Genomic DNA, 27,188 nt, shown 5'->3' on the forward strand with positions numbered 1-27,188 from the left:
TGTGGCCGCAGCACTACGCCGCCCAGAGGGCAGGTGATCAGGGGACCCTCGAATAGCCTGAGCTCAGGCGCAGCACTTCGTCCTCAGCTTGTGTATCTTCCCCATCCTCACTCTAGAGCCCCCGGGTCCCATTAGCCTCCTCCTCCCACGGTCCCCTCCATAGCCCCACCCCCACAGCTTGCTGCGGCCACCTAGGCTGACCGCTCTGCGGCTTCGGCCGGAGGGGGAGGGGTGGACTTTCCCCGAGCGCAGTGGGAAGGGAGGGCCATACGGGGTGATCGGGGATCTGGGCGGGAAGAGGGTGGATATGGAGGAGCAAGTGCCCAGGGAAGAAGGCGCTGTGGGAGACACTTCCCTTTCCTCGACTTCCCAGGGGGCAGACAGAGCTGGGGACAGGTGTTTGAGTAGGGTAAGGAGGGGAATTCAGGAGCGGTCCTAGATGGAGGCTTGGGTGGGATAAGTGTAAGGTGAAGCGCAGAGGAGGGGACGGCCTGTGTACTGGGCCTCGGGTAGTGAAGAGATAGCAAAGGGAGGGGTCCAGGCTTTAGGGAGCGGTGCTCGGGGTCCCCTCCCAGCCGGACCGGAGCGGTCCCGAGCTCCACCTCCCGGCCGAAAGGGGGGCGGGGAGGCGGGCGGGCCGGGAGGGAGGAGGGAGGGAGGGGGCGGGCCGGGCTGTGCGCTCCGCTCTCTGCTGGCTCCGCCGCCGCCGCCGCCGCCGCCGCCGCCGCCGCCTCACACACTCGGGGAGCGGGAGCGCGGCGCGGACGCAAAGCCGCCGGGCTGCTGCGCCCAGAGCCAGCCGGAGCCGGAGCCCGAACCGCAGCGCCAGCCCCAGCCGTGCGGAGCCGCAGCCCGGGCCGGGGCCGGCGGCGGCTCATGGACAGCGGGGCGGGCGACCGGCGCTGCCCGGAGGCGGGTAAGGATCCGGTGGCGGTGGAGGCTGCAGCGGCTTGGGGCCCGAAGCGGTCATGGCCGGCAGGAGCTGAGGGAGGGGCGCTCGGCGGAGCGAGGCCGCGGGGGCCTAGCCCAAGCTCCGCGCGAGGGGGCTGAGGTGGGGGCGGCTGGGAGCCCAGAGTGGGGGATGCGGCCGCGGGATTCCGGTCTCCCAGGTCCGCGGCGAGAAGCCGAGGGAGGGGAGGGGGTGCTGAGCAGAACCCCAGTCCCCGCGTCCCGAACCTGGGCGCTCTCAGAAAGACGGGGATAAGGAGATTTCAGGAGCGCGCGGCGTGGAGGATGGGTTTGGGGAAGCGCGCGGCCCCCAGTTTGATGGGGGGCTCCCGGAGGACGGAGCAGGCAGGGACCCTTGTCCACAACACATACATACACACTTGTTGGGCAACTAGCTCGGCTCACTCAGCCGCTTCCAGCTTCCCGCGGGCACCCAGAGGGCCAGACCGTGGACATATATACACACATACATACATCCGTACATATGTGCACACAGACATACCTCCCGCACACCAGCGCCCACTGGGGCACCGTCACCAGCTCAGAATCCGCTTCAGTGTCTGCACGATCAGCAGCACGGACACGCAACCCGTGGCTTTACAGAGCAACAACACAACCGGGTGTGACACCCCGCGACTTGGACACACAAACACAGCCTCGTGCCCTCATGTACGAGTGTCACAGCCACAGTTGACTACACGAACCCTCAAAACCTAGCCACCCCCCACATTCCTTTAAGGAACACACCCTAACATATATCATCTCACTCACTTCTTGGCCAGAATATAGGTACACAGCACAGGTCTCCTTGCACCCCTCTACTGCACCCACACAAACACACAACCCAGTATCTCAGCACAAGCTTGACGGCACACACCCTAACACAGGAAGTGGCACCAACAGCAGCGCCTCACAGCCACACAGAATCCACTGCTTCACCCATCTTAACACTGGGTGTCACACACACCTTAAACCAACAGTGTCACGTTACATTACACCCTGCAGCTCATACACACAAACACACACACTCCGTTCCTCTCCCTCGGAGTCCATATTAAGGCAGAAGCCACCGGGGTCGCTCGGCGAGCCCCAAGCGCCCTGCCACCTTAATCGCGACATTGTTATTGTAAATATCAGCACAGCGGGAAGCCTGGTTCCCAGTCGGTGCCTCCCCAACCCCCACTCCTGGGCCGAACCGGCCGGTGTTCGGGTAACAAACTGGACCTGGCTGGCCCAGCCATCCCGCCTCTCCGGGGCTCCGGGGCCCCAGGTTCATTTGCAGAGGGTGCTAGCCTGGGACGGTGATTGCGACCCTCTTCCGGACATTTAGCTGAGTTTTCTGAGCCATCTGGGTCTCCAGCACACCTGGGTGCCACACACCTTGGTGGGTCCCGCACACCTCGGTTCGTCTCACACCTGGGTGCCCCCTCCGCCTAGTCCCGCTGTAGGCCAGTGTGTGCGCGGGCAGGCCCTGGAGCCAGAAAGACGATCGCGGCAGGCACAGGAGCAGAATTTGTAGGCGAGGTGGTCTCGCACCCCTTACCCCCCAGCTACCCTCTGTAAGTCAGACTTATGGCCTCAGTTTCCCCAACAGTGATCGGCTACTATTTCTTCTGCCAGGAAAGACTGAGGGCGGCACTGAGGCCTTGGAGGATTGAGCGTAGGGTAAAATCCCCCCTCCGCTCGCCACGAGAGGGTCGGTTTTATGAGAATGTCCTCGCCTAGCCGGGTTCGCGGCTTTGTGATTCCAGCGCCGGCTCCCTCCCTGCCCCCTCCCGGCGCCCGCTGCGCTGCTCGCGCCGGCGCCGGCTTGCGGGGGACCCCAGGCCGAGGCCGGAGATGCAGGGGAGGAGGGATTCCCCGCGGTGGCCTGGGTGCGGGGGGCTCAAGGGCTCCCCCAACTAGCCAAGGCGCGTTCTCAACACGCCGCGCCCTAGTCTTGCCTTGGTTTCCTGAAGGCCAGTTGCTGCCAGGGTGGGGGTGGGGCCACCAGAGCCCAAGAAACTGCCGCCGTCCTCTGCCACCCCCCAATCCCCGCAACACACACACACACACACACACACACACACACACACACACACAGTCGGCGTCCTCTGGGAGGAGTCGCTCCGCGCGCTGGGTGTGTGCTGGGAGCGCCCGCTCACCAAGGCGGTGCGGACTGGGGCTGCTCGGGTCGGCAGAGTCCAGGACTTCGTGCAGGAGGACGCCGCGAGCCTTTTAGCACCTGTTCTGGGTCAACCCTCGGGAGCTGCCAGGAAAGGGGGCCACCCAGAAAGTTTTTATGACAACCCGGGGGTCTAGCTCTGTTTGGGGGGGGGACGTGGGGGTAGTCATGTTACTTTATTGACTTGAAGGTCTGGGAGGTATTGGAACCTGTAATTACAACTAGACTAGGGCATGGGGTGGAGTCGAGAGGAGAGGGAGACGGGCCCCCAGAGGTGACCAGAGGCAGTGTGATAGGGAGGCAAGTCTGGATTCAGTTCTGGCCGCATTTAGTTTTTACCCCTTCTCCTACCCACCTCCAATTCCCAATTCCAAAAGGGACTTCAGCTGGAAGGGGGTGTCTTGCTGGTCTGGCATCTTCTTAGCAGAGAGGCTGCTGCTGTGGCTACTTCTGCAGAGGAGCTGGGCAAGCGATAGTAACCTTACTGCTGGGAAAAAGGGGGTTGAAGGGCCAGGAGGGCGCCTACGAGGGTGGGGGAGGAGCTAAGTGGGAATCAAGGTTCAGGGAGCAGTGTGGAAAAACAAGGAGAAGGTGAGGGCTGCCCCTTAGGTGAGCAAGGATAGTTGGTGCAGAGATTCTGTTCAACAATGTATTGAGCACCTTTTATCTGCCAGGGACCATGGTGGGTGGTGAGGATGCAGTAGTAAGATGCGTACCATCATTGCCTTCATAGGACTTACCAAGCAGCGAGGGATTGGCTTGTTTATTCATCCAACAAAGGGGCACCCACTGTGTGCCTGACGCTGGAAATAAAATGGCAATTGGAAGACTTAGAAAAAAATGATTTGTCCTTTACATGTGATGTAAATAGACCTTAATGTAACAGACCTTATAGGCATGAGATCTCATTTAATTCTCCCAAATAATTTCAAGAGGGTAGGATTCATTATTTCCATTTCACAGTATGGAAACAGGTTCAGAAAAGTAAATTCACTTGGTTAACGTCACACAGCTAGGAAGTGGTGGAGCGAGGGTTCTAACCCCAACAATCTGACTCAAGCATGCAGGTGCCCAGAAGCCCTGCAGAGGCTAATAGAGGGTTGTGGGAGAGAGGGGAGAGGAGCTGAGGTCTGCACACTTGCTTTCAGTGGGAGGCTTCTGTTCAGCTCCACCCCACACAGCCCCATTTGCTTCCCCTCTTCCCCCAGACAGTCCCTTTGTCCCTTGGTGTTTTGTGCCCGCGGCAGTGACCGTTGTGTAACAGTGCTGGAGTGAGGGTGGGGAGTCAGAGCTGACCTGGCTACTGGGACAGTGGTGGCTGCCTCTGTGTGTTTTTTTCTCTCTAGCCACAGCACTCAGCAAAATGGACCTTAGTCCCCAGGGTGGGCTGGAAATGAAGTTTCCGGGTGAACCCTCACCTCTGTTCTCATCCCTTCCCAGATGTTGACATAGATGGTATTTCCTTCGGCTTTTCTGGGACTCTATCCCCTCCTTATCCCTTACGCCTACACCCCGATGACACTTCTGCTCCTCTATCTGAGGGACATGGGTCCCTGTGCCTATTCCCCCTGAGGCGCTGGCTTCTCAGAGTCCTGGGTGCCCATGTCACTGGGGGGAGGTGGGGCACCGTTGCCCAGGAAGGCAGTCAGGGCCTGGGGAAGGGCAGATAAGACGCTGCATGTATCAAAGGCTGCCGTGTGGGACTAATGACTCCCAATGCCCAACTGCTGGGGACAAAGTTCAGAGATGATGGGGGCAGGGGTGAGGGAAGGCCTCCTTATTGCTGTTCCTGCCCTTCCAGGCCATCCTGGCTCTCTCCCTGCATCTCTACAGGCCCCTATGTGAACAGCAGCAGCCTAGGAAGCCTGGGCTCATCCATTCCTTGACCCTTAGACCCACTGTTTCTTATTCCCTACTTACTGGGCAAGGTTGGCAGTCCAGGAATGGTGGGGAGGTGGGTGTGACATAACAAGCATCAGATTCTAGCCTCAGATATTTCTGTTCCTTTCCCCCAGACTCTGGGATGTGAAGAGGCATTCTTATTTCTCAAATCCTGGCTCTTCCACATACTACTTCTGTGACTTGAGACAGTTTATTCTTTCTCGGCCCCCATTTGATCATCTGTAGTATGGGAAGGAGTGTAATAATAAATAGTACCCATTTCAGAGGGTTGGGAGGAAAGAGATCATGTGTGTAAAATGCTTAGTACTGAGTAGAATCTTAGTGTTTGCTGAGATGATAATGAGTGATGATGATGGCAAAGGTGATGATAAGAGTTTGCAGAGACCAAGTGCTGCGGTGGCTCACGCCTGTAATCCCAGCACTTTGGGAGGCCCAGGCAGGCGGATCACAAGGTCAGGAGATTGAGACCATCCTGGCTAACATGGTGAAACCCCATCTCTACTAAAAATACAAAAAATTAGCCGGGTGTGATGGCGGGCGCCTGTGGTCCCAGCTACTCAAACTTGGAGGCTGAGGCAGGAGAATGGCATGAACCCGGGAGGCGGAGCTTGCAGTGAGCCGAGATTGAGCCACTGCGGTCCAGTGCAAGACTCCATCCCCCCCGCCAAATAAAAAAAAGAGTTTGCAGTACCCGGCCTGGCGTGGTGGCTCACGCCTATAATCCTAGCACTTTGGGAGGCCGAGGGGGGTGCAGATCATAAGGTCAAGAGATCGAGACCGTCCTGGCCAACATGGTGAAACACCGTCTCTACTAAAAAAAAAAAAAAAAAAATTAGCCAGGCGTGGTGGCACGCGCCTGTAGTACCAGCTACTTGGGAGGCTGAGGCAGGGGAATTGATTGAACCCGGGAGACAGAGGTTGCAATGAGGCCAGATCGCACCACTGCATTCCAGCCTGGCAACGGAAAGTTTGCAGGACCTCAGGCCCTTTCTTAACTCCCTGGAATTACCTTAAAGTTGTACCCAGATGATCCGACCATTGCATCACAATTGCTTGGGGGTTTCTCTAGGTCCCACCTCCCGAATAAAGATTCCTAAGGGTGGGGCCAGATAATCCTTATTTTGAAGGAACTCTCCAGATGCTTGAAGGGCCTGAGCCTCTTCAGCTCCTTTCCCCACTGTGAGCAGCTCTCCCCCAACCCTGTTTTCCCCACATTCCTCCTCCTTTCTGGGACCCTTCCCCAGCCCCGCCATCCTGTACCTTCCTTGAGTTGGCTATTATCCTGTGGTTCTCCTTCTCTTTCCAATTCAGAGGTTAGACACCACAGTCCTTAACTGGTTCTTTTGCTGGCTGGAGGTAAGGCAACTCCTAAGGGTGAGAAAGAGCATATGGGGAGCAGAGGTAGTCTCACAAGCATGTGTGCCTGTTCTGCCTAGGAGGTTTGAAAGGTTATAGGCTTCAGGTTGTGACTGTGAGATGGAGGAAGCCTGAGGTGGGGGCTTCATTCGCAGCTCTTGGAGTGGCCACACATCATTCGCTCTGACTGCCGGATCATGGCCCCCTGAATTAATTAGCAGCTAAAGTTTGTGAACAGTCATTTTTCCTGGAAAAATCTGCACCATGGTTTTAGAAAATTCTTGAAGGAGGATGTGACCACAAAAGATTACCTATCTTAAATATCCTTGATCTGGAGAGAACAGAGGCAAACAGTGACTGCCTTATTTATTCTCTTGGTCAGGTTTAGGGTAATTCCTGTGGGCTTCCCACATAACACCTCACCTGCCAAGACTTATGTAGAGAATTGGGGTGCACAATGATACCACCTTGTATATGCAGAGGAGGGTGGCAGCAGGACTCAGTCCCATAAGAAAATGAGGTTCTCTGGTGATGGGCCTTTGGGGATGTGTTTGGATTGGGGTTGAAGTAGTCAGATGAGCCTTGTGTCAGGTCCATGCAGGTGGAGGGGAGGTGACTGGAGGCAGGGTGGATCCAAATGGAGTATCAGATAAATTCCTGCTTCCTTTAAGGAGATTAAGATTGCAATGGGAACATTCACACCAATCTGATAATACGGCCACACACACTTTAGGGAGGGGCCTGTGCTTGGGGAAGGCCACACAGAGGAGGGAAAGTGTTTGATTTATCTAAGGACTCTGTGCATTCAGTGAACATTTGCTGAGAGTCTGCTATGTGCCCTAAACAGAGAAGACTTACATTTTACCCCAGGAAGTTCTTAGTGGAGTAGGGGAATCGGGTAAGTGAGCAAGTAAAAGAGCAGTGGTCACACACCAGGAAAGGCTAAGCCCAGAAAGCCAAAATAACAACAGTCATTCAAGAGCTGCCGAGTGCCCACTGTATGCCAGGTCCAGGGCTAAGCCCTGAGGAGGTAGGAGCAAACAAAATAGAAACCCTTTTGCTTTCTGCTCACCATCTTGTAGCAAAGACAGACAATTAACACATTTTCCAAACAGGTACACAACTATAGTTGTGCTAAATGCTTTGAAGGAGTCCTTTGTTGAGTACCACATTTAGCCCACAGTATCTCAAACACCCTAGGAAATAGGTAGTATCATCCCCATTTTACAGATAAGGAAACTGAGGCACTAAATCTTTGCTTCAGATCATGCAGCCAGGAAGTGAGCAGCTGGGTTTGCCTTAGACCGTCTGATGCCACAGCCCTCGCTTTTCCCCACCCTGCTGCCTTACATTCGCCAAATGGTATACAGAAGCAACCAAACAAAATGGACAAATAGTCATTGAGTTAGAACCACTGTCATGGCAGATTGGACCAGTCTTGTTCACTTCTGCATCCCAGTGCCCAGGACAGAGCCTGGCGTATTGTAAATGCCCGATAAACATTTGTTGAATGCATGACTGAGTCCCTACAGTGTACCCAGATGTGCAAAGGTGCATTGTTGGGGGGCAGGGGATGAGTGAGTGTACAGAGTACTTGTCCCTTCATGGTGCTTTGTGCCTGCCTGGAGAGGCAGATAACTCAGGAATAGGTGCACAGTACTGAAGCTGAACAACACAGGCGGGCGGTGTCCCAGTCAGCCCCATGATTCATTGCCTTGGGATTGGAGCAGACAATAAGCAGCTGTGAGTTGGAGGAAGGAGAAGTCACCGTGGGCAGGAGAGGACTGTGAAGGCTTCCTGGAGGGCCAGAGCCTGCCCTCAGTGGGATTGATGTGGGGTGGGTATTCCAGGTGTGGGGAGAGTATTCCAGGTGTGGAGAAGGTATTCCAGGTAAAAGTGAGGAAGTGAGGAAAGGAGACTGAACCAGAAGCCTCTAAAGAAACTGCAGATCCAAAGATTTTGGATTTGAATAGAGGAGGGACTGGCCATGGTTTTGTTGGAGAGGAGGGGGCATTCAAGACAGAGACAGTAGCTGGGTCTGACTGGGATCTGCAAATGCACGACCTCAAAGCCAGGGGAGATGGGCAGAAGAAGGAGGTTATTGTGGTGATGGGGGTGCAGCTTGTGGTTGGCTAGGGCAGAGATTGGGAAAGGCGTGTGTGGTAGGGGCTAGATATATGGGGATAGATGTCAAATAGGAGCCAGATGTTCATCCAGAGACCAGAGCGTGTGGGGTGGGGGAGTGGTCAGGGAAAGGCTGGTGGTGTCATAATCATTGGCAGCTCTGTCCCAGTTAGACCTGCTGGGCTCCCTGTTGCTAAGGACAGGCCAGGGCAGTTCCCAATGCCAATTCCAGAGCTAGTCAGCCCTGACCACAGTTCTGACCCCAATCTTGACCTGTGTTCCCTTGTACGCACCTGCCCATGGCAGCAGAAGGGGGAGGAGAGGAGCCCTAGCAACTGTTCATGTGCTTGTGTGCACGCTCTGGGGCATGTGTGCGCACTCTGTGGCCTGTGTGCGCACTCTGGGGCCTGTGTGCACACTCAGGGCATATGTGTTGGGGGAAAGTCAGGAAGGCTAACACCTACTCCTCAACCCTAACCGTTTTTACAAGCCTTGCCCAATTTAAGCTGGCCTTTTATGAGGATGGCGAACACTGGGCACTGTGGGAGATTGTCAGAAAAAGAGGATTTGAGATGTCATATCTCATACATATGCACTGACTTGGCATCTCATAATAAGGAGAAATGAGACATCATCTCCTCTCCCTCCAGCCAATCTTAATGGGGCCCAGTGTGAGAAGTCATGGTCCCAGGGTCTGGGGTGTGTAAGGAGGTACTTGTGTCTCTTTCCTACCATGCATGTGGGGAGGGGTGCTCCGATTGGGGATGCTCGAGGCCTCACCCTTCCACTGGCTCTCTCTCCCTATCTCAGTATCAGGGTAATTACCATCGGTGACTAAGGCAGGATGCTCGTGAGAAGGAGGTGTTGGGTGAAGCACAGAGCAGAGAGCAGGGAGGGAAAGAAGGAAAGAGGGAGGGCAGCCGGGCTCGGGCCCAGGGAGCGTCAGGTGGGCGAGGGTATTCCATGGGCGGGAGCTGCTCTAAGCGTGCCAGGCCTCTTACTGGCTCCTCCAGCTGGGGCAGACACTGCTGCTACACCCAGCTGTGGATGAGATTCAGGGATCTGAGTTTCTGGAATTGGGGTTCTGTGCTGGGACTAACTGCTCTTGTGGAGAATCGTGTGTCAATGGGAGAGGGTGAGTATGGGGCCAGCTCTGGGCAGCTCAGGGCCAGGCTTCTCTTCCCAGCTCATGGCCTCTGTTTTGCCTCTTCCCCTTGCAGCCCTCCTGATTCTGGGGCCTGCCAGGATGGGGCCGCTGAGGCACAGCCCAGGCCCTGGGGGGCAACGGCTACTGCTGCCCTCCATGCTGCTAGCACTGCTGCTCCTGCTGGCTCCATCCCCAGGCCACGCCACTCGGGTAGTGTACAAGGTGCCAGAGGAACAACCACCCAACACCCTCATTGGGAGCCTCGCAGCCGACTATGGTTTTCCAGATGTGGGGCACCTGTACAAGCTAGAGGTGGGTGCCCCGTACCTTCGCGTGGATGGCAAGACAGGTGACATTTTCACCACCGAGACCTCCATCGACCGTGAGGGGCTCCGTGAATGCCAGAACCAGCTCCCTGGTGATCCCTGCATCCTGGAGTTTGAGGTGTCTATCACAGACCTCGTGCAGAATGGCAGCCCCCGGCTGCTGGAGGGCCAGATAGAAGTACAAGACATCAATGACAACACACCCAACTTCGCCTCACCAGTCATCACTCTGGCCATCCCTGAGAACACCAACATCGGCTCACTCTTCCCCATCCCGCTGGCTTCAGACCGTGATGCTGGTCCCAACGGTGTGGCATCCTATGAGCTGCAGGCTGGGCCTGAGGCCCAGGAGCTATTTGGGCTGCAGGTGGCAGAGGACCAGGAGGAGAAGCAACCACAGCTCATTGTGATGGGCAACCTGGACCGTGAGCGCTGGGACTCCTACGACCTCACCATTAAGGTGCAGGATGGCGGCAGCCCCCCACGCGCCAGCAGTGCCCTGCTGCGTGTCACCGTGCTCGACACCAATGACAACGCCCCCAAATTTGAGCGGCCCTCCTATGAGGCCGAACTATCTGAGAATAGCCCCATAGGCCACTCGGTCATCCAGGTGAGAGGCCCCCTCCGTATAACTGTCAGGGTGATCCACCATTAGAAATGGGAGCCCACCCAACCAGGTGAGAGTTCCCTTCACTTAGGGGAAAAACTGCCAGAATACTGTAGTGAGACCCCTTCTCCCCAAACTCAGCCAGGGGAGTCTTTCCCACCCCACCCCAGCAGTGATATTACTTTCCTCTATTAGGCTACTTAAGTGACAGTGACGTAGCATATGAACAGTTTCCCCCCACCCCTAAGCAGACTCAAACTGGGGAAACCTCTGAGAAGTGAAACTCCCGCCCTAGTCAAGTAGACCTTCTCTGCCAGCCAGGTGAGCGGAGTTGGAACAAAAGAATCACCATTTATCCAGGTGGAATCTCTCCTGAGATGAGAGTATCTTCCCAACCAGGGACAGTTTCCCTTTAACCAAATGAGGTTTTCCTGAAGCTGAAGGAAATAGCCTCATTTTGCCTCTTCCTGACAAAGTCAAATGAGATCATTTTAGCCAGGTGTTCTAAAAACACATACTGGGGTGTCTATATACCTGCCTCCTCCCTTAGGCATGGGGTGCCCATAGGTGTGAGGTGCTTGGCACAGTGGGGTTAGTGGGGGTCAGTTTCCTCTGCTGAAGTTCTCAGCACCCCTCCATGGGAACTGCCCCAGGCGCTGGGCAGCTTGATGGAGCTGGGGCCTGGGAGGGAGCAAAGAAAGCGTCCCTGCAGACAGGTGGGTGTATCTCCCGCTGTCATCTCAGCTCTGGCCTCCTGCCAGCCCCAGCTCCTTTCTCCTTCCCCATGGGCTGAAGATGCCTCTCTCTCTGATGTGAGGGAGCTGAGGAGGCGCGGCCTGCCCTGGACACCGTTACCCATCCTGGAAAACCCTTAGTCCTAGGTCCTCAAGTCGAAGTGGGAGATGGGTGGGAGTTTCAGCCTTTTTTTTTTTTTAAGAGCCTGGTAGACTGGGACCTGGAAAAGAGACTGAAAAAGAAAAGGGAGACAGACAGTCGGGGATGGCAAATAATAATAGCCTAGGTGCCAGGCACCGTTCTAAACACATGATGTATATTGTATCATTTAATCCTTACAGTACAAGGTAAGCATTATCCCCATTTTGCAGATGAGAAACTGAGCCCATAGAGATTAGAATACTTGCCTGATATCCTACAGCTAATGAGTTCAGAGTCCATCTTTGCCGCAGCCAAGAGTCTGGCTTCAGAGCCTAGGTGTGTAACAGCTTTACCACTTCCCAGTGAGGTGAAGCGGGAGAGTAGGGCAGAGAGTAAGCAGGGAGGTCAGCAGGGCTGAAAAAAGAGGATGGAAGAAAACAGGCTGTGGGAATGGGGCAGAATCAGAACTGAGCAAGGATAGAAAGGAGACAGAAGCCAAGAGTCACAGACAGAGACAAAGGGAGGTGAGACAAGAGGCAGATAAGAAGCTGGAAGACCAATCTAGAGGCAAGGGAAACGGGATCCTCATCATAAAGTTAGTGACAGGTAAACTGGGGTGAGGGGAGGTGAAACTGTTAAGGTTTGGCACCCAGAGATGTGAGCAGAGACCAGGGTACCTGGGGAACCATTGCCCAGGAGTCTTCACTGTAGCAAAAGCCCAGACAGGGATAGCTGGAGTTCCCATTCCCAAGGAGGAGAGGACTGGCAGTGGCTGGAGGGCTCACTCGGTGCAGTGCCCACTACTGCATTAGCACTGATTTTTCAGAGGCAGGCGGGTAGGAGGGTAGAGGTTGGACAGACAAAAAGAAGTAAATGTTATTTAGGGAGCACTTTCCCTGTGTCAGGCATTTTTACCTGTATTATCCCATTTGATACTCGCCACAGTTCTGTGAAATAGGTTACATTATTATCCCCATTTCACATGTTCCTAGACTGAGGCTTAGGGAAGTTAAATAATTGGCCCAAGGTCATACAGTTACTTGGGAAGTGGTATAACTGGGATTTGAACGCAGGACTCTTCTGTTTTGTTACCCCAGAGACTCTACCAAGTTATGCTTATTCTCCCCTCACTCCCCACAGCCATCACATTCTGTCTGGCTGTGACCTAACTCCAGCCCTCATGTTTCTCCCTGCCCAGTAGTACCCCATGGCCATTCCCACCTGAGTCCTCTTGCCCCATTACCAACCATGTTTGTATAGAGTTGGGTTGAGTGCGCGTCGGAGTTGGCGTGGGAGGGCGTGCCCGCTGACTGCAAAGGGACAGACAGTTCATTGTTTGATGCTGGGAGCCCAGCCCACTGCCAGCAGGCTCTGTGGCCTGCATCAGCCCCTCCCTCCTGGCTGCAGGCTCAGGCCGGATTCCTCGCATTGGTGCCTCGCCAGCCAGTGCCAGCCAGGAGGAGAAGTTGCTGCTGAAACAGGTTTCCCCGGTTTGACAGAGCAGTGGCTGGGGCCCGGCCTGGAGGGCTTCTCTGACCCACAACCCTACCTGACTTCTTTCAAAAGAAATACCCCAACCTGGGGCCTTCAGGTGGGCCTGTGAGTCTTTACTCACGTGTGCAAACACATATACCTTCTCACACAAAAATCACACATAATCACACCTTCTGACACAGTCATACACATACAGACACATATCTTCTCATACAAAAATATCACACATAATCACACATTCTGACACAATCATACACATACATATGTGCAGGCGTGCATGTAGTGCACATTCACACGGGCACACACACCACCTCTACTACTCACACCTCTCCATCTCTTCAGGAGGGTTCAGGCAGGGTTCATTGGTGAAATGGCTTCCCTAGTTCCATTGGATCCTCATTCTCTCCTGGTATTTTTGTGGACCCACACAGCAGTGACAAGTGAAGTTTAATTCTGCCCTGTCCCATCTCCAATAGTTTCCTGTAGCACTGTTGAGGATTTGCAGGCTGCATCTGAGCTCTTCAGGAAAATAGGTTAGTAATGCCTGCCAGAGTGTCCGAACTGGGAAAAGGCAGTACATACATGGCTTCTGGAAAGGGAGCGATGTTGGATTGGCTGTGTCTGCCATGCTTGTTGGAAAGGACATTGGCAGCACATGTGCCCCTTTATTTGCTATCCCTGATCGAAACCGTCTCTGTTCTCCTTGTTTTTCTCTCCTGTCCCATAGGTGAAGGCCAATGACTCAGACCAAGGTGCCAATGCAGAGATTGAATATACATTCCACCAGGCACCCGAAGTTGTGAGGCGTCTTCTTCGACTGGACAGGAACACTGGACTTATCACTGTTCAGGGCCCGGTGGATCGTGAGGACTTAAGCACCTTGCGCTTCTCAGTGCTTGCTAAGGACCGAGGCACCAACCCCAAGAGTGCCCGTGCCCAGGTGGTTGTGACCGTGAAGGACATGAATGACAACGCCCCCACCATTGAGATCCGGGGCATAGGGCTAGTGACTCATCAAGATGGGATGGCTAACATCTCAGAGGATGTGGCAGAGGAGACAGCTGTGGCCCTGGTGCAGGTATCTGACCGAGATGAGGGAGAGAATGCAGCTGTCACCTGTGTGGTGGCAGGTGATGTGCCCTTCCAGCTGCGCCAGGCCAGTGAGACAGGCAGTGACAGCAAGAAGAAGTATTTCTTGCAGACTACCACCCCGCTGGACTACGAGAAGGTCAAAGACTACACCATTGAGATTGTGGCTGTGGACTCCGGCAACCCCCCACTCTCCAGCACCAACTCCCTCAAGGTGCAGGTGGTGGATGTCAATGACAACGCACCTGTCTTCACTCAGAGTGTCACTGAGGTCGCCTTCCCGGAAAACAACAAACCTGGTGAAGTGATTGCTGAGGTCACCGCCAGTGATGCTGACTCTGGCTCTAATGCTGAGCTAGTTTACTCTCTGGAGCCTGAGCCGGCTGCTAAGGGCCTCTTCACCATCTCTCCCGAGACTGGAGAGATCCAGGTGAAGACATCCCTGGATCGGGAACAGCGGGACAGCTATGAGTTGAAGGTGGTGGCAGCTGACCGGGGCAGCCCTAGCCTCCAGGGCACAGCCACTGTCCTTGTCAATGTGCTGGACTGCAATGACAATGACCCCAAATTTATGCTGAGTGGCTATAACTTCTCAGTGATGGAGAACATGCCAGCGCTGAGTCCAGTGGGCATGGTGACTGTCATTGATGGAGACAAGGGGGAGAATGCCCGGGTGCAGCTGTCAGTGGAGCAGGACAATGGTGACTTTGTTATCCAGAATGGCACAGGCACTATCCTCTCCAGCCTGAGCTTCGATCGAGAGCAACAAAGCACCTACACCTTCCAGCTGAAGGCGGTGGATGGTGGCGTCCCACCTCGCTCAGCTTATGTTGGTGTCACCATCAATGTGCTGGATGAGAACGACAACGCACCCTATATCACTGCCCCTTCTAACACCTCTCACCGGCTGCTGACCCCCCAGACACGTCTTGGTGAGACGGTCAGCCAGGTGGCAGCCGAGGACTTTGACTCTGGTGTCAATGCTGAGCTGATCTACAGCATCGCAGGTGGCAACCCTTATGGACTCTTCCAGATTGGTTCACATTCAGGTGCGATCACCCTGGAGAAGGAGATTGAGCGGCGCCACCATGGGCTACACCGCCTGGTGGTGAAGGTCAGTGACCGCGGCAAGCCCCCACGCTATGGCACAGCCTTGGTCCACCTTTATGTCAATGAGACTCTGGCCAACCGCACGCTGCTGGAGACCCTCCTGGGCCACAGCCTGGATACACCGCTGGATATTGACATTGCTGGGGATCCAGAATACGAGCGCTCCAAGCAGCGTGGCAACATTCTCTTTGGTGTGGTGGCCGGTGTGGTGGCCGTGGCCTTGCTCATCGCCCTGGCGGTTCTTGTGCGCTACTGCCGGCAGCGGGAGGCCAAAAGTGGTTACCAGGCTGGTAAGAAGGAGACCAAGGACCTGTACGCCCCCAAGCCCAGTGGCAAGGCCTCCAAGGGAAACAAAAGCAAGGGCAAGAAGAGCAAGTCCCCAAAGCCCGTGAAGCCAGTGGAGGACGAGGATGAGGCCGGGCTGCAGAAGTCCCTCAAATTCAACCTGATGAGCGATGCCCCTGGGGACAGTCCCCGCATCCACCTGCCCCTCAACTACCCACCAGGCAGCCCTGACCTGGGCCGCCACTACCGCTCTAACTCCCCACTGCCTTCCATCCAGCTGCAGCCCCAGTCACCCTCGGCCTCCAAGAAGCACCAGGTGGTACAGGACTTGCCACCTGCAAACACATTCGTGGGCACCGGGGACACCACGTCCACGGGCTCTGAGCAGTACTCCGACTACAGCTACCGCACCAACCCCCCCAAATACCCCAGCAAGCAGGTAGGCCAGCCCTTTCAGCTCAGCACACCCCAGCCCCTACCCCACCCCTACCACGGAGCCATTTGGACTGAGGTGTGGGAGTGATGGAGCAGGTTTACTGTGCCTGCCCGTATGGGGGCCAGCCTGAGCCAGCAGTGGGAGGTGGGGCCTTGGTAATAACACTGCTGCCTCACCCAGGCACAGGGATTAGGCTGAGTGAAGATTAAGGGAGGGTGTGCTCTGTGGTCTCCTCCCTGCCCTCTCCCCACTGGGGAGAGGCCTGTGATTTGCCCTGAACCAGCTGCTGGGCCTTGTGGGTTGGGGGTGGTGGGCAGGTGAGCAGAAGTGGGGAGGGAAATGGGGAAGAAGTCTACTCCAAACCTAGGTCTCTATGTGAGACCAGCCCTAGGTGCTTCTGTAGGAGGGAAACAGGGAGACCTGGGGTCCCGTGGATAACTGAGTGGGGAGTCTGCCAGAGGAGGGGACCTCCCCATTGTGCCTTCTGTGTGTATCGTGCATTAACCTCTTCCTCACCATTAGGCTTCTGGGGCTGGGTCCCACATGCCCTTGACCCTGACAATAAAGTTCTCTATTTTTGGAGTTTTGGCTTCTTATTTTCTGGAACTGAGAGAAGAAGCGAGAGAGACTGGAAGCAGCCCTTTGTCCTCAGGTCCTACCTCATTTTCCCCTTCCCTTCTCTTTGCCTCTTGCCACATCCTAGACCTGCCCACTGTACCCCACACTATCTTAGCCTACCATCTTGCCATCCACCCCCATGTCCCTATCCACCTCTGGGAAAGTGGCCTTCCGATCAGCCTTCAAATGGAGGTGTCTGGCAGTGTATCCCCTTGCCCCATGTCTGTAGGGCTTTCTTCCTAAGAATGACCCAGAAAGGGTGGGTGGAGCTGTACCCAAGTCCTGCCCCATCTGAGGCTTGATTCTTCCAACCTGCTCAAACAGTTGCCTCTGACAGACCTCAGACTGGAGCACCTGGTAGGGAATAACATTCAGCCTTCCTGCCTTGGGTGAAGGCAGAGAACCTCTTGATTACACCAGCCACCTTCCCCCAGGGCAAGTCCTTCCCTCAAGTCCCTTCCCCAGCCTCTTCATCCCAACAACACTCAACACCCAGCAATTAGCTGGCTCTCCCCTGTGTCTCCCCACCATGATCACCAGCCTGGGCTGCAGGGAGCGGGGCCCAGGGGGAGGCAAGGGAATTCCTAAATTCTTTTCATTGACCTGCCCTGCACCCCTGCTCTTAGGGGGTTCCCTGCTCATGAGCAGAGGCTTCCTAGTTCTGCCTTCTGCCTGTGTTGCTACCTCCAACCCCTCTTTCCTCTCCTTGCTTTGGCCACCCTGGGTTGCTTGCTCTCACTCTCTCTCTCTCCGTCTCTCACTTCTTGCTCTCCTGGGTCTGCCCTGTCTCTGGTTGTGCCTGAGTTGGAGGAAGGCTAAATCATGGCTGAGGGGCCTCAGGCCCTAGGGGAGTCTCTGAGGCCAGAGGCAACCTATCTCCATGGTGACTAAAGAGGCTTGAGACACTCCCAAGAGGACCAAGGCGCCAGCTCTCTCCTCTGATTCCATCCACAAACTCCCCCAATGTCCTGGGAGGGGCCCCAAAGTAAAAACTCCTGGGGTCCTTGGAGGAGTGGGGCCTGGGGAAGTGAGATCTAACCGTGTCGTGACCTCCAACAACTCCTGACCTCCCATTCTTTCTCTTCCTTTTCTGTCCTTGCTGGCATTCCTTCCGTCTTTCTCCTATTCCTTTAGCATCTTCATCTCTTTTTCTTTCCCATGGTCTGAGGGATTGTCTCTTACTCAGCTCTAATCCAACCTAACCCATCCATGGAGCCACATTGAATGTCTTCTCCCAACATTCAGATACAACCAAACCACACCACCTGTTGTCAGCATCAACACACATAGGCCAAGTTTCCACTGAGTACTCAGCATGGTACTAGACCCTGATGAAAAAAATGGCCATACTTGTACAAGACAGACAAGTGAACGATGAGGCAATTGAGAGCCTTAAGAGTCGAATGAGAAGTGCCCTACTAAAGCTTTTCCTAACTTATTCCATGAAACTACTTATACTACTACTCACTTCCTTTTTTTTTTTTTTTTTTTTGAGATGGAGTTTCACTCTTGTTGCCCAGGCTGGAGTGCAATGGCACAATCTCGGCTCACTGCAACCTCCGCCTCCTGGGTTCAAGTAATTCTCCTGCCTCAGCCTCCCAAGTAGCTGGGATTACAGGCCATGTGCCACCACACCCAGCTAATTTTGTATTTTTAATAGAGACAGGGCTTCTCCATGTTGGTCAGGCTGGTCTTGAACTCCTGACCTCAGGCGATCCACCCACCCTGGCCTCCCAAAATGCAGGGATTACAGGTGTGAGCCACTGCGCCCAGCCCTCACTTCCATTTTTTTGGGTCCTTACTAGGTGTGAGGTACCATGCTAAGCACTTTGTGCGAATTAGTTCAATCAGTGCTCATAACTCTTTATGATATGGGTCATTTTAATATTCATTTTCAGAAGTGAAAACTAGTGATGCAGCTAGATTCAAACACAAAGCAGGCGGGTCTCCTATTATCTATTACGCTATAAAAAAGGGGTTCTGTGGGGAAGTTAGTTTTGGTAGTAAGAAATTCACGATCACATTAGCCTATTAAAGGCTCTGCAGAGTCCTCCAAAAAGGGGGGAAACTGCTAGACTTTTTTTTTCTTTTTTTTTTTGAGGCAGGGTCTTGCTCTGTCACCCAGGCTGGAGTGCAGTGGTGCAATCTTGGCTCACTGCAACCTCTGCCTCCTGGACTCAAGCGATCCTCCTGTGTAGCTGGAACTACAGGCATGCACTACTGCATCTGGCTAAGTTTTGTATTTTCTGCAGAGACAGGGTTTTGCCATGTTGCCCAGGCTGGTTTCAACTCCTGGGCTCAAGCGATCTGCCCACCTCAGCCTCCCAAAGTGCTGGGATGACAGGTGTGAGCTGCTGTGCCCAGCCCCAATTTTGTTTACCTCTTGAGTTTTCTGAATTTATTTTACCATATTGCCCCTCCCTTCCTTTGACGAGCACAGTGTGGGAAAACTTACACAAGACATGGAGATGGGCTTCTGGAAGGAGAAAGTCAGCTTGTCAGTGATGAGCAGGATTAGGGCAGGGTCCTAATCACAGGGTCTCCTCACAGGGTCACCGTGTGAGCAAACTCCTGTGGCAAGAGTGAACCAAGTTGGAGGGAGGGAAAGGGCAGAAAAAGGAATATTCTGGCAAGAATGGAAGGCATAAGAGAAAGCTGAAAGAAGAGACTAGAAGAACTGTAGGTTGTAGAGGACATAGATGCCTTACCAAAAGTTCTTCAGAAGGAAATAGTCCCTGAAAGCTCATGAGTGTTTTAGATGAACTGAGTTTTAGAAAGTTCACTGGACTATATGGTGGGCTTAAAGGGCATAGAGATGAAGGTACAGGACTGAACCTCTAAGATTTGGACTATGATGGTGGCAATGGGGGTGATGGATGGATGGATTTGGCCAAGGTTAGGGATAAAGGACCCACAGGATTCAAGGGATAATTGGATATGGGGTAGGGATGGGGAATGAGGGGAGAGCTACCAGGATTCCCAGGTAGACGTCAGCCTTCTGAGTCTGGGTGATAGGATAGTGATGAGATCATTGACCATACAGAAGCTAATTGAAGAAGAATTTGGTTTCAGACATGTTGAATCTTAAGGGCCAGTAGCCAGAGCCAATTGGAAATAATCAGTAAGTGTCTAGAGCTTCAGGACTCAAAGAGTTTGAGAGAGATTTTTTGATCTGGGCTTTTATAATTTGATAGTCATGAAATTAGAGGGAACATTAAGTGTTGGGTATAACTCAACCCTCCATTTTACAGAAAAGAATCATGGGAAAAGAGACCAAGCAACTTGCTTAGTAGGCAGGACTGAAGCCTTCAATTATCAGATATGGGTTCTGCAGGGAGGTGGGACTGCTGGCCAGTATCTTGAAAGAAAACTGGAAAGAGAAGCACCAACAACCATATTACCCTGTGCCTCCCAGACCTCTCCTGGACCCTGTTCACCTCTACACCAGGTGGACTACACTCCTTTATGGCCTCCCGGCCCCAAATGTCCATATCAGTTTTGGGGACCTTATCAGTCATCACCCAGACCCTTCAGTGTTTTAGATCAATACAAGGATTCCAATGAGGTGGGAGCCATCTTCAGGAATGGGGATAGTGGGGAGGCAGTTCTGGGCTACCTTCCCCACAGCTCCAAAACTCCTGTCCTGACAGCCTCTTCCACCCTAGCTGCCTTGAATGGGGCTGTTAGGAGGGTAAGTCTACAAAGCCAGGGCCACCTCCCCTGGCCATCTTCATAACCTCCTATCCAGAGTTATAGAGTAAGACAAAGCACTGCCAAAGTCTTGGAGGATGGGAAGGAGCGTGGAGACTCATCAGCAGGGCCCTGGGCTTGGCTGTTTTCACCCCTGGCCTCCAGGGGCCCTGGGTCTGCGCCCTCCACAACTCCTAATTTCTGGTTGGCAGGAAAATCTGTGGCAGTCCCAAGTGGGTATTTGGGTGGCTGGCTGCTTATGCCAAGTGCCAAGTTGAGGTTGCCAGGTTCCAGGGCTAATCGTTAACCTGTGGCAGGCATACAGGGCTGCTGGCTGGGAGCAGCTTGTAACGGTTCCACTCCCCTGACCCCCAGTCCCCAGTCCCCAGACCCCAGTCCAAGCCTCCAAGTCTGGCTCCTCATGCCAGCAGCCCTCCCAGAAGCTACTTCCTATTTCTTGGAAGGAGTCACCCTTTGAGACCAGCTTTCCTAATCCCTAATGGGTGCCATGCCCTCCCTCTATGTCCAGGCTCCTGGCAGAGCCCTACCCTCTCCAGTGAATATTCTATTTCCTGATTGGGAGGATTGGGTAGTTTCCATTGTTCTGCTTTGTCTCCTTCCCCCAGGTGCCCTGGTTTGTTATCAGGCTCCTCCCTCTTTTTTCCACTCCCAGGCCTCTCTGGAGGGGAGTGAAGTGGGGATCGGGGGCTGAGTGGGAGGGGCCACAGCAGGGAGTCTTCAGACTGCTGCAACATCACAAACCAGGGATGAGGAACAGAGGATAAGAAATGAAAGGTTGTCCCCTCATTTGGAAGGAGGCAGTGGCAAGAGCAGTGAGACAGGTGAGGAGCTGGAGTTTGGAGGGTGCTGTTTGGAAATGAAGGAACTAACTGTTCTGGTATTGGTGAGCTGTTTGGGAGTTAGGAGTCTGCTGCTTTTAGGAAGCTATTCTAGAAATTGCAGGCTATGCTGGTGTTTAGAGGCTGACCTGGAATTAGGGGAGTCGGGTGGTATTATGCTACTCTGGTATTGGGCTCTACACTGTATTATAGGCCATTCTGGGATTAAAGGGAGGCTTTGCCAATATTGGGAAGCTGGGTTAGAACTAGAAGGGTTGTGCTATAACAAGTGGTTGCACTGGATGAGGGTTATTGGGGTGGCATAGGGGCTATAATAACACTGGGGCCTGCGCTGTATTGGGACTTCCAATACGTGGACTTGGCTGTACTAGGAGCGGTCCTAGAACTCAGGAGCAGTCTTTCACGGAGGCCTGTGCTTTCGGGAGGAATATGCTATGCTAGGGCCTGGGTCTCTGTCTCTGTTGGTTGCTGTTGAGATCTGAGTAGGATGGTGCTTGGCCTGTACTAGGGCCTGGTATGGTGGTGGGCCCTGTGGGCAAGCTGGCTGGGCAGTAGTGACAATCTCTCTCCCTGCAGTTACCTCACCGCCGCGTCACCTTCTCGGCCACCAGCCAGGCCCAGGAGCTGCAGGACCCATCCCAGCACAGTTACTATGACAGTGGCCTGGAGGAGTCTGAGACACCGTCCAGCAAGTCATCCTCAGGGCCTCGACTCGGTCCCCTGGCCCTGCCTGAGGATCACTATGAGCGCACCACCCCTGACGGCAGCATAGGAGAGATGGAGCACCCCGAGAATGGTGAGGCACAGCATCATGGTCAGGGCACCCCAGGAATGAGTGGAAGCCTGGGAATGGTGACAAGGCCTTAAACAAATCCTCTGTGTATTGAGTTCTTGTGTGCTCAGTCATCATCACCGTGCTGAGGGCTTTCAGGTATACACGCATTTAATCCCCAGAACCACTCTGTGATCTGAGAACTTTATGGCACCCACTTTACAATGGAGGAAACTGAGGCTTAGAGAGGTTAAGTCACTTTCCCAAAGTCATACATCTAGAAAGTGACAGACCTGGGAGGGATTCAAACCCAGGTTTCTCTGACTCCAAAGCTGTTGGATTCAGCACCATGTTTACATGGCCACTTGGGAACAGGGACCCTGAGTGTGTTGACCAGAAAGCTCATATAACGGTGAGGAAACCTTGAGAAGGTGGGTGGTGGTCCTCTTAACGGTGGGAAGGCCTTGAGAATAGAGATTGGGCCCTGGATGCTATGGGGGGTGGGGGGAGGGCGCGATCAGAGAACAGAGTGACAATCTGCTGGGGAGAGGAGTGGGAGAAGGTTTGGCACCTCTTTGAGGAAGAGCAGCAGGAGGTCTGGTGAGGAGAAAGGCCTGTCTGGGAGGGATTTGGAGACTGATGGCAAAATGGAGATGTGAGCTGGAGCAGAGATCAGCATGGGAATGGATGGTGAGGTGTGCCGTCAGAAAGTGTGTGTGCTTTGCGTGTGCATGTGTGAAGGCGTCCATGGCAGCCTGTGGAGGGGGCGAGTGAACGAGCTAACCCCTGAGATGGAAAGACTCTCTAACTTGGAGCTGTCCTCAGGTCTCACCCACTCCCTCAACTCAAAGCCTCCCCTCCCCACAGAAGATGGGAGGTTTCCCTCCCCTGCCTCAGGTACCGGGCCCTTGTCTAACCTCCCAGGCCCTAGGTCTCAGAGTGTCCTCCACCCCCACTCCGCCCCTCCATGCGCGATCTCATGCCCGTCTCGTCCTTTTTGTGCCCGCGCAGAGCCGGCTGGCCGGAGCAGGCCCTGAGGCAGAGTGCCAGGTATGTGGGAGCTGCTCTGGGGTCTGGGGTCTGTGGGACTCTGCCCAGCACCCAGCCTCGCCCACCCAGTGCCCTTGCTCTGCTCTGAGCCATGTTGTGTCCCTCAACTCTGCTCTGAGCTGTAGAGCCTTGGCACTTTGAGGGTTAACAACAGAGCTGTCCCCTCCTCACCTGGCACTGGCAGGAGGCCAAGCCAGAGTGGGTGGTGCCAGGGGAGCCCCTGTCCCAGGCAGTGTTGCTCAGCCATGTCCCTGGGGGGTGGGGGGGTCACTGCCTGGTGCTGTCCCTGAGCAAGGGCAGGACAGGGACAGCTGTGACAGGAAGTGCTCATGGCCCAGCCGTTCCCATGGAGATCCCCGCTGCCCAGCAACTACACCGGCTACTGCTAATGTCAGGCAGCCAACTCCTGTTCCCGTGGGTGTTCTGGGCAGGGAGCCGGGGCAAGGCCAGGGGTGGTGGCTGGTTTAGGGGCCAAAGTGAGGTGGGGAGGGGCTGCATGAGCGTGCTTGTGGATGTGAGTGTGTGCTTCTAGGTGAATACCCCACATAGAAGCTTGTCCCTTCCCCCTGGGTTTAAAGCAAGGCCTCGCTGGAGGAGGGTGGGTTCAGGACCACCAGGAGCATGTGAGGCTTGAGGGGGTTCTGAAGGAAGTGATGTGCCCAATTTCATCTGAGGATAGAGGTGCCCAGTATAGTAGATTTGTGCATCCATGCCTATCTGTGTGTGTGAGAGAGGGAAAGAGAGAGAGAGATTGATTGTGTCCGTCAATTCAATGAGGATGGGGGTTTCCTCAACCCCACCTGAGGATAGATTTGCACGTTTAAGCCTGTCTGGAGATCGATGAGGCAGTGTGTTTGTGTACCTGTCTGAGGGCAGATTTGGTGGGTGTGTAAGAAGAGCACTGTGGGATAGGTGACGCTGGAAGGAATCAGAGTCTGTTTAGTGGCTCACGCCTGTAATTCCAGCACTCTGGGAGGCTGAGGCAGGTGGACTGCTTGAATTCAGGAATTCAAGACCAGCCTGGGCAACATGACTAAACCCCATCTCTACAAAAAATACAAAAAATTATCCAGGCATGGTAGTGCATGCCTATAGTCCCAGCTCCTCGGGAGTGTGAGGTGGGAGGATCGCCTGAGCCTGGGAAATTGAGGCGGCAGTGAGCCAAAATCACACCACTGCACTCCAGCCTGGGTGACAGTAGTGAGACCCTGTCTTGAAGGAAAGAAAGGATAAGGCCGGGTGCGGTGGCTCATGCTTGTAATCCCAACACTTTGGGAGGTCAAGGCAGGTGGATCACCTGAGGTGAGGAGTTCAAGACCAGCCTGGTCAACCTGGTGAAATCCCATCTCTACTAAAAATCCAAAAATTAACCAGATATGGTGGTGGGCACCTGTAATCCCAGCTACTGGGGAGGCCAAGGCAGAAGAATTGCTTGAACCCAGGAGGTGGAGGTTGCAGTAAGCTGAGATCGCGCCATTGCACTCCAGCCTGGGTGATGAGAGCAAGACTCCATCTCAAAACAAAGAAAAAGAAAAAAGATAGATTAGTGTGTGTGCGTGTGCATGTGCGTGTGTACAGTAGGCCAGTAGGTCGATGGTGGGAGGGCATGTGTCCATTCGAGGGTGTGTGTGCCTGTGAGTTCAGTGGTCAGGAAGGGGCGCATACTCCTGTCTTGAGGCAGGGTGTAGATGCCAGTGGGAGGCCATGAAGCAGAGCTTTGCAGAGGCTGTATGTCTGACACTTGTTCTTCCCCGCTTGCTCCTACAGACCTTCGCCCTTTGCCTGATGTCGCCATGACAGGCACATGTACCCGGGAGTGCAGTGAGTTTGGCCACTCTGACACATGCTGGATGCCTGGCCAGTCATCTCCCAGCCGCCGGACCAAGAGCAGCGCCCTCAAACTCTCCACCTTCGTGCCTTACCAGGACCGAGGAGGGCAGGAGCCTGCGGGTGCCGGCAGCCCCAGCCCCCCGGAAGACCGGAACACCAAAACGGCCCCCGTGCGCCTCCTGCCCTCCTACAGTGCCTTCTCCCACAGTAGCCATGATTCCTGCAAGGACTCGGCCACCTTGGAGGAAATCCCCCTGACCCAGACTTCGGACTTCCCACCCGCAGCCACACCGGCATCTGCCCAGACGGCCAAGCGCGAGATCTACCTGTGAGCCCCCTTCTGGCCGGCCGGCCCCCCTCCCCCAGCCGCCGGCGAGCTCCCAAATGGGCCCATTCCAGGGCCTCACTCTTGACCCCTTCAGCGTGGACTTCCTGGCCAGGGCCCCAAGTGGGCGTATCACTGGCCTCATGACCACGCTGGCCCTTCTCCCATGCAGGGTCCAGGTCCTCTCCCCTCCTTTCCATCTCCCAGCCCCCAGGGGCCCCTTCCCCTTTATGGGGCTTCCCCAGCTGATGCCCAAGAGGGCTCCTCTACAATGACTGGGCTCCTTTCCTTGACTTCCAGGGAGCACCCCCTCGATTTGGGCAGATGGTGGAGTCAAGGGTGGGCAGCACACTTCTAACTCATTGTTACCTTCATGGCCGACCAGGGCGGGGATAGCACGCCCAATTTTAGCCCTGAAGCAGGGCTGAACTGGGGAGCCCCTTTCCCTGGGAGCTCCCAGAGGAAACTCTTGACCGCCAGGGGCTCCCTGAAGGGCTTTTGTTACCAAAGGTGGGGTAGGGACGGGGGTGGGAGTGGAGCGGAGGCCTCGTCTTCCCGTGCTGCTCCTGGGCTGGCCCACCTGCCTGCCACATGCCCACGCCTAGTCCCATCTGGGCCCCCCTTCCCTGCTGGTCATGCAGTGTCTGTATATAAGGACCTTGGAATGACGTCCCCATTTCTGCCTGATTTGCAACTTTTCTTGTTGATGTTGTGTTGTCTTGGGGGACCCCTCTGGGGGGGGAACCTGCCCTGTGCCCCCTCCTCCCTGCCGCAGTGCCCCCCAACCCAGGCCTCTATTGTTCCATGTTGTAAATACCCCTGGGGCCATGGTGGGATGGGGGTGCAGGCCAGGGAAACAACGGGTGGGTGGGGGTGGGGACGGGGGAACATTTGCCTATCAGCAGAGCTGGGCTTTTATTTAATTTTTTTTAAAAATACAAATCTCTATTTTTTTGGAACTGTTGCGCTGTGCCCTGGGGGGGCATCCCCGCTCAGGCTGGCCTCCCACATCCAGATGAGCATCACAGAGGGGCCCTGAGGCTGTGGGGGGCAGCTGGACAGGGGTGGGATGACTGTGCCTCTGGCCTGGTTGGGTGAGTTGGGAGCAGGAAGGTTTGCTCAGGGGGTGGCTGGGTGCTGCTCCTGATATAGGGGGCCTGCAGTCTGCCCCCTCCCTGCCCTCCCAACCCCCAGCCCCTGCCATGACTGACCCGTCAGCCTGTAAAACCACCATTGCCTTGATCTCAGGGGGTGGGAGGGCTGCCTCAGGGCACCCTGGGCTCCAGGCCCCCTTCTTCCAGTTGGGCTTCCCTTTGCCAGGGTCAGGGGTCCCATAGGGGAGGGGGTAGGGAGGTTGGGGGGCAGAGAAGCCCAGTCAGCCATGATGAGGTGGAGTTCTCTTCTTCACCTCAGGGGGCCAGGGTGTGAGGGGCGTCCTGCAGAGCCCCCATCTCCCGCTGTGGCCATCTCAAAGCCTCAGCCCCTCTTCCTTCCAGAAACCCCCACTGCCTTGGCCCATACCTCTCCAGCTCCCTAGGGGCCCAGGCTGGGAGGCTGGAGACTCAGGGTATGGCCCTTGCTTGACTTAGTCTAAGCTTGGGGAGGTGGTCCAAGATTGGGAGGGGTGGGTACAGGCTGCGGGGTCGTCTGGTGCCTTTGGGAGCTGTGCTGCTGGGGTCTTGACTCCTGTACCCCAGAGACCCCGCCCCCACCCAGGAAAAGCCAGGGGGCTGAAGAATCACCCTATTTATCTGCCCCTTACCCCTAACTTGGTTTGGGGTGACAGTGCTAGGAAGAAGAGCATTGTTAGGCTGGTAGTCCTGGCATACGCAGCCCTTCTATGGAGGGGAAGGGGTAGAATGGGATGGGGTGGCAGCAACCAGGTCTAGGGGTTGGCCAAAGGCTCCTTTCCCTTGGGGAAGCCCAGGAAATGGGCTGGGGGCTTGTTAAAGAGACAACCCCTTTCCCCTGCACAAATGGGGCAGGTGCAATAGTCTTGGAGTTGGTAGTATTGGGTGCCCAGCTGGTGGAACAGCGGCCTCAAGGATTGTCCTGAGTCCTGGAGGTCAGGATTCGGGCAAGAAGATTGCATGAGGCCCATTTGCTTGGTGGAGAAGGTGGTGCAGACAGGCGGCCTTCCTGGGGTCAGTGGACTCCCACTGGAAGCCCCTAGTGGCCT

The 27,188-nt window shown here is 55.0% G+C and overlaps 1 protein-coding gene across 3 annotated transcripts; it reads left to right on the forward strand.

The window, feature by feature from the left end:
• The first annotated feature begins 354 nt into the window (after positions 1-354).
• Positions 355-25,968, forward strand: PCDH1 (protocadherin 1). 3 transcript variants are annotated; one of them, XM_033180838.1, is made up of 6 exons: positions 691-916; positions 9,715-10,577; positions 13,672-15,867; positions 21,609-21,828; positions 22,816-22,854; positions 24,622-24,749. In XM_033180838.1, exons 1-5 carry the CDS (start codon positions 877-879, stop codon positions 22,839-22,841), a joined length of 3,345 nt encoding a protein of 1,114 aa, XP_033036729.1. In that variant the 5' UTR covers positions 691-876; the 3' UTR covers positions 22,842-22,854; positions 24,622-24,749. The 3 variants fall into 3 exon arrangements, with proteins under 3 accessions (XP_033036728.1, XP_033036729.1, XP_033036727.1); XM_033180837.1 differs by lacking the exons at positions 691-916; positions 22,816-22,854 and adding an exon at positions 355-409 and having other exon boundaries at positions 24,622-25,968; XM_033180836.1 differs by lacking the exon at positions 22,816-22,854 and having other exon boundaries at positions 24,622-25,968.
• The last annotated feature ends 1,220 nt before the right edge of the window (positions 25,969-27,188 follow it).

Source organism: Trachypithecus francoisi, unplaced genomic scaffold (genome assembly GCF_009764315.1).
Source record: "Trachypithecus francoisi isolate TF-2019V2 unplaced genomic scaffold, Tfra_2.0 Lachesis_group2, whole genome shotgun sequence".
NCBI classification, from domain to species: domain Eukaryota; kingdom Metazoa; phylum Chordata; class Mammalia; order Primates; family Cercopithecidae; genus Trachypithecus; species Trachypithecus francoisi.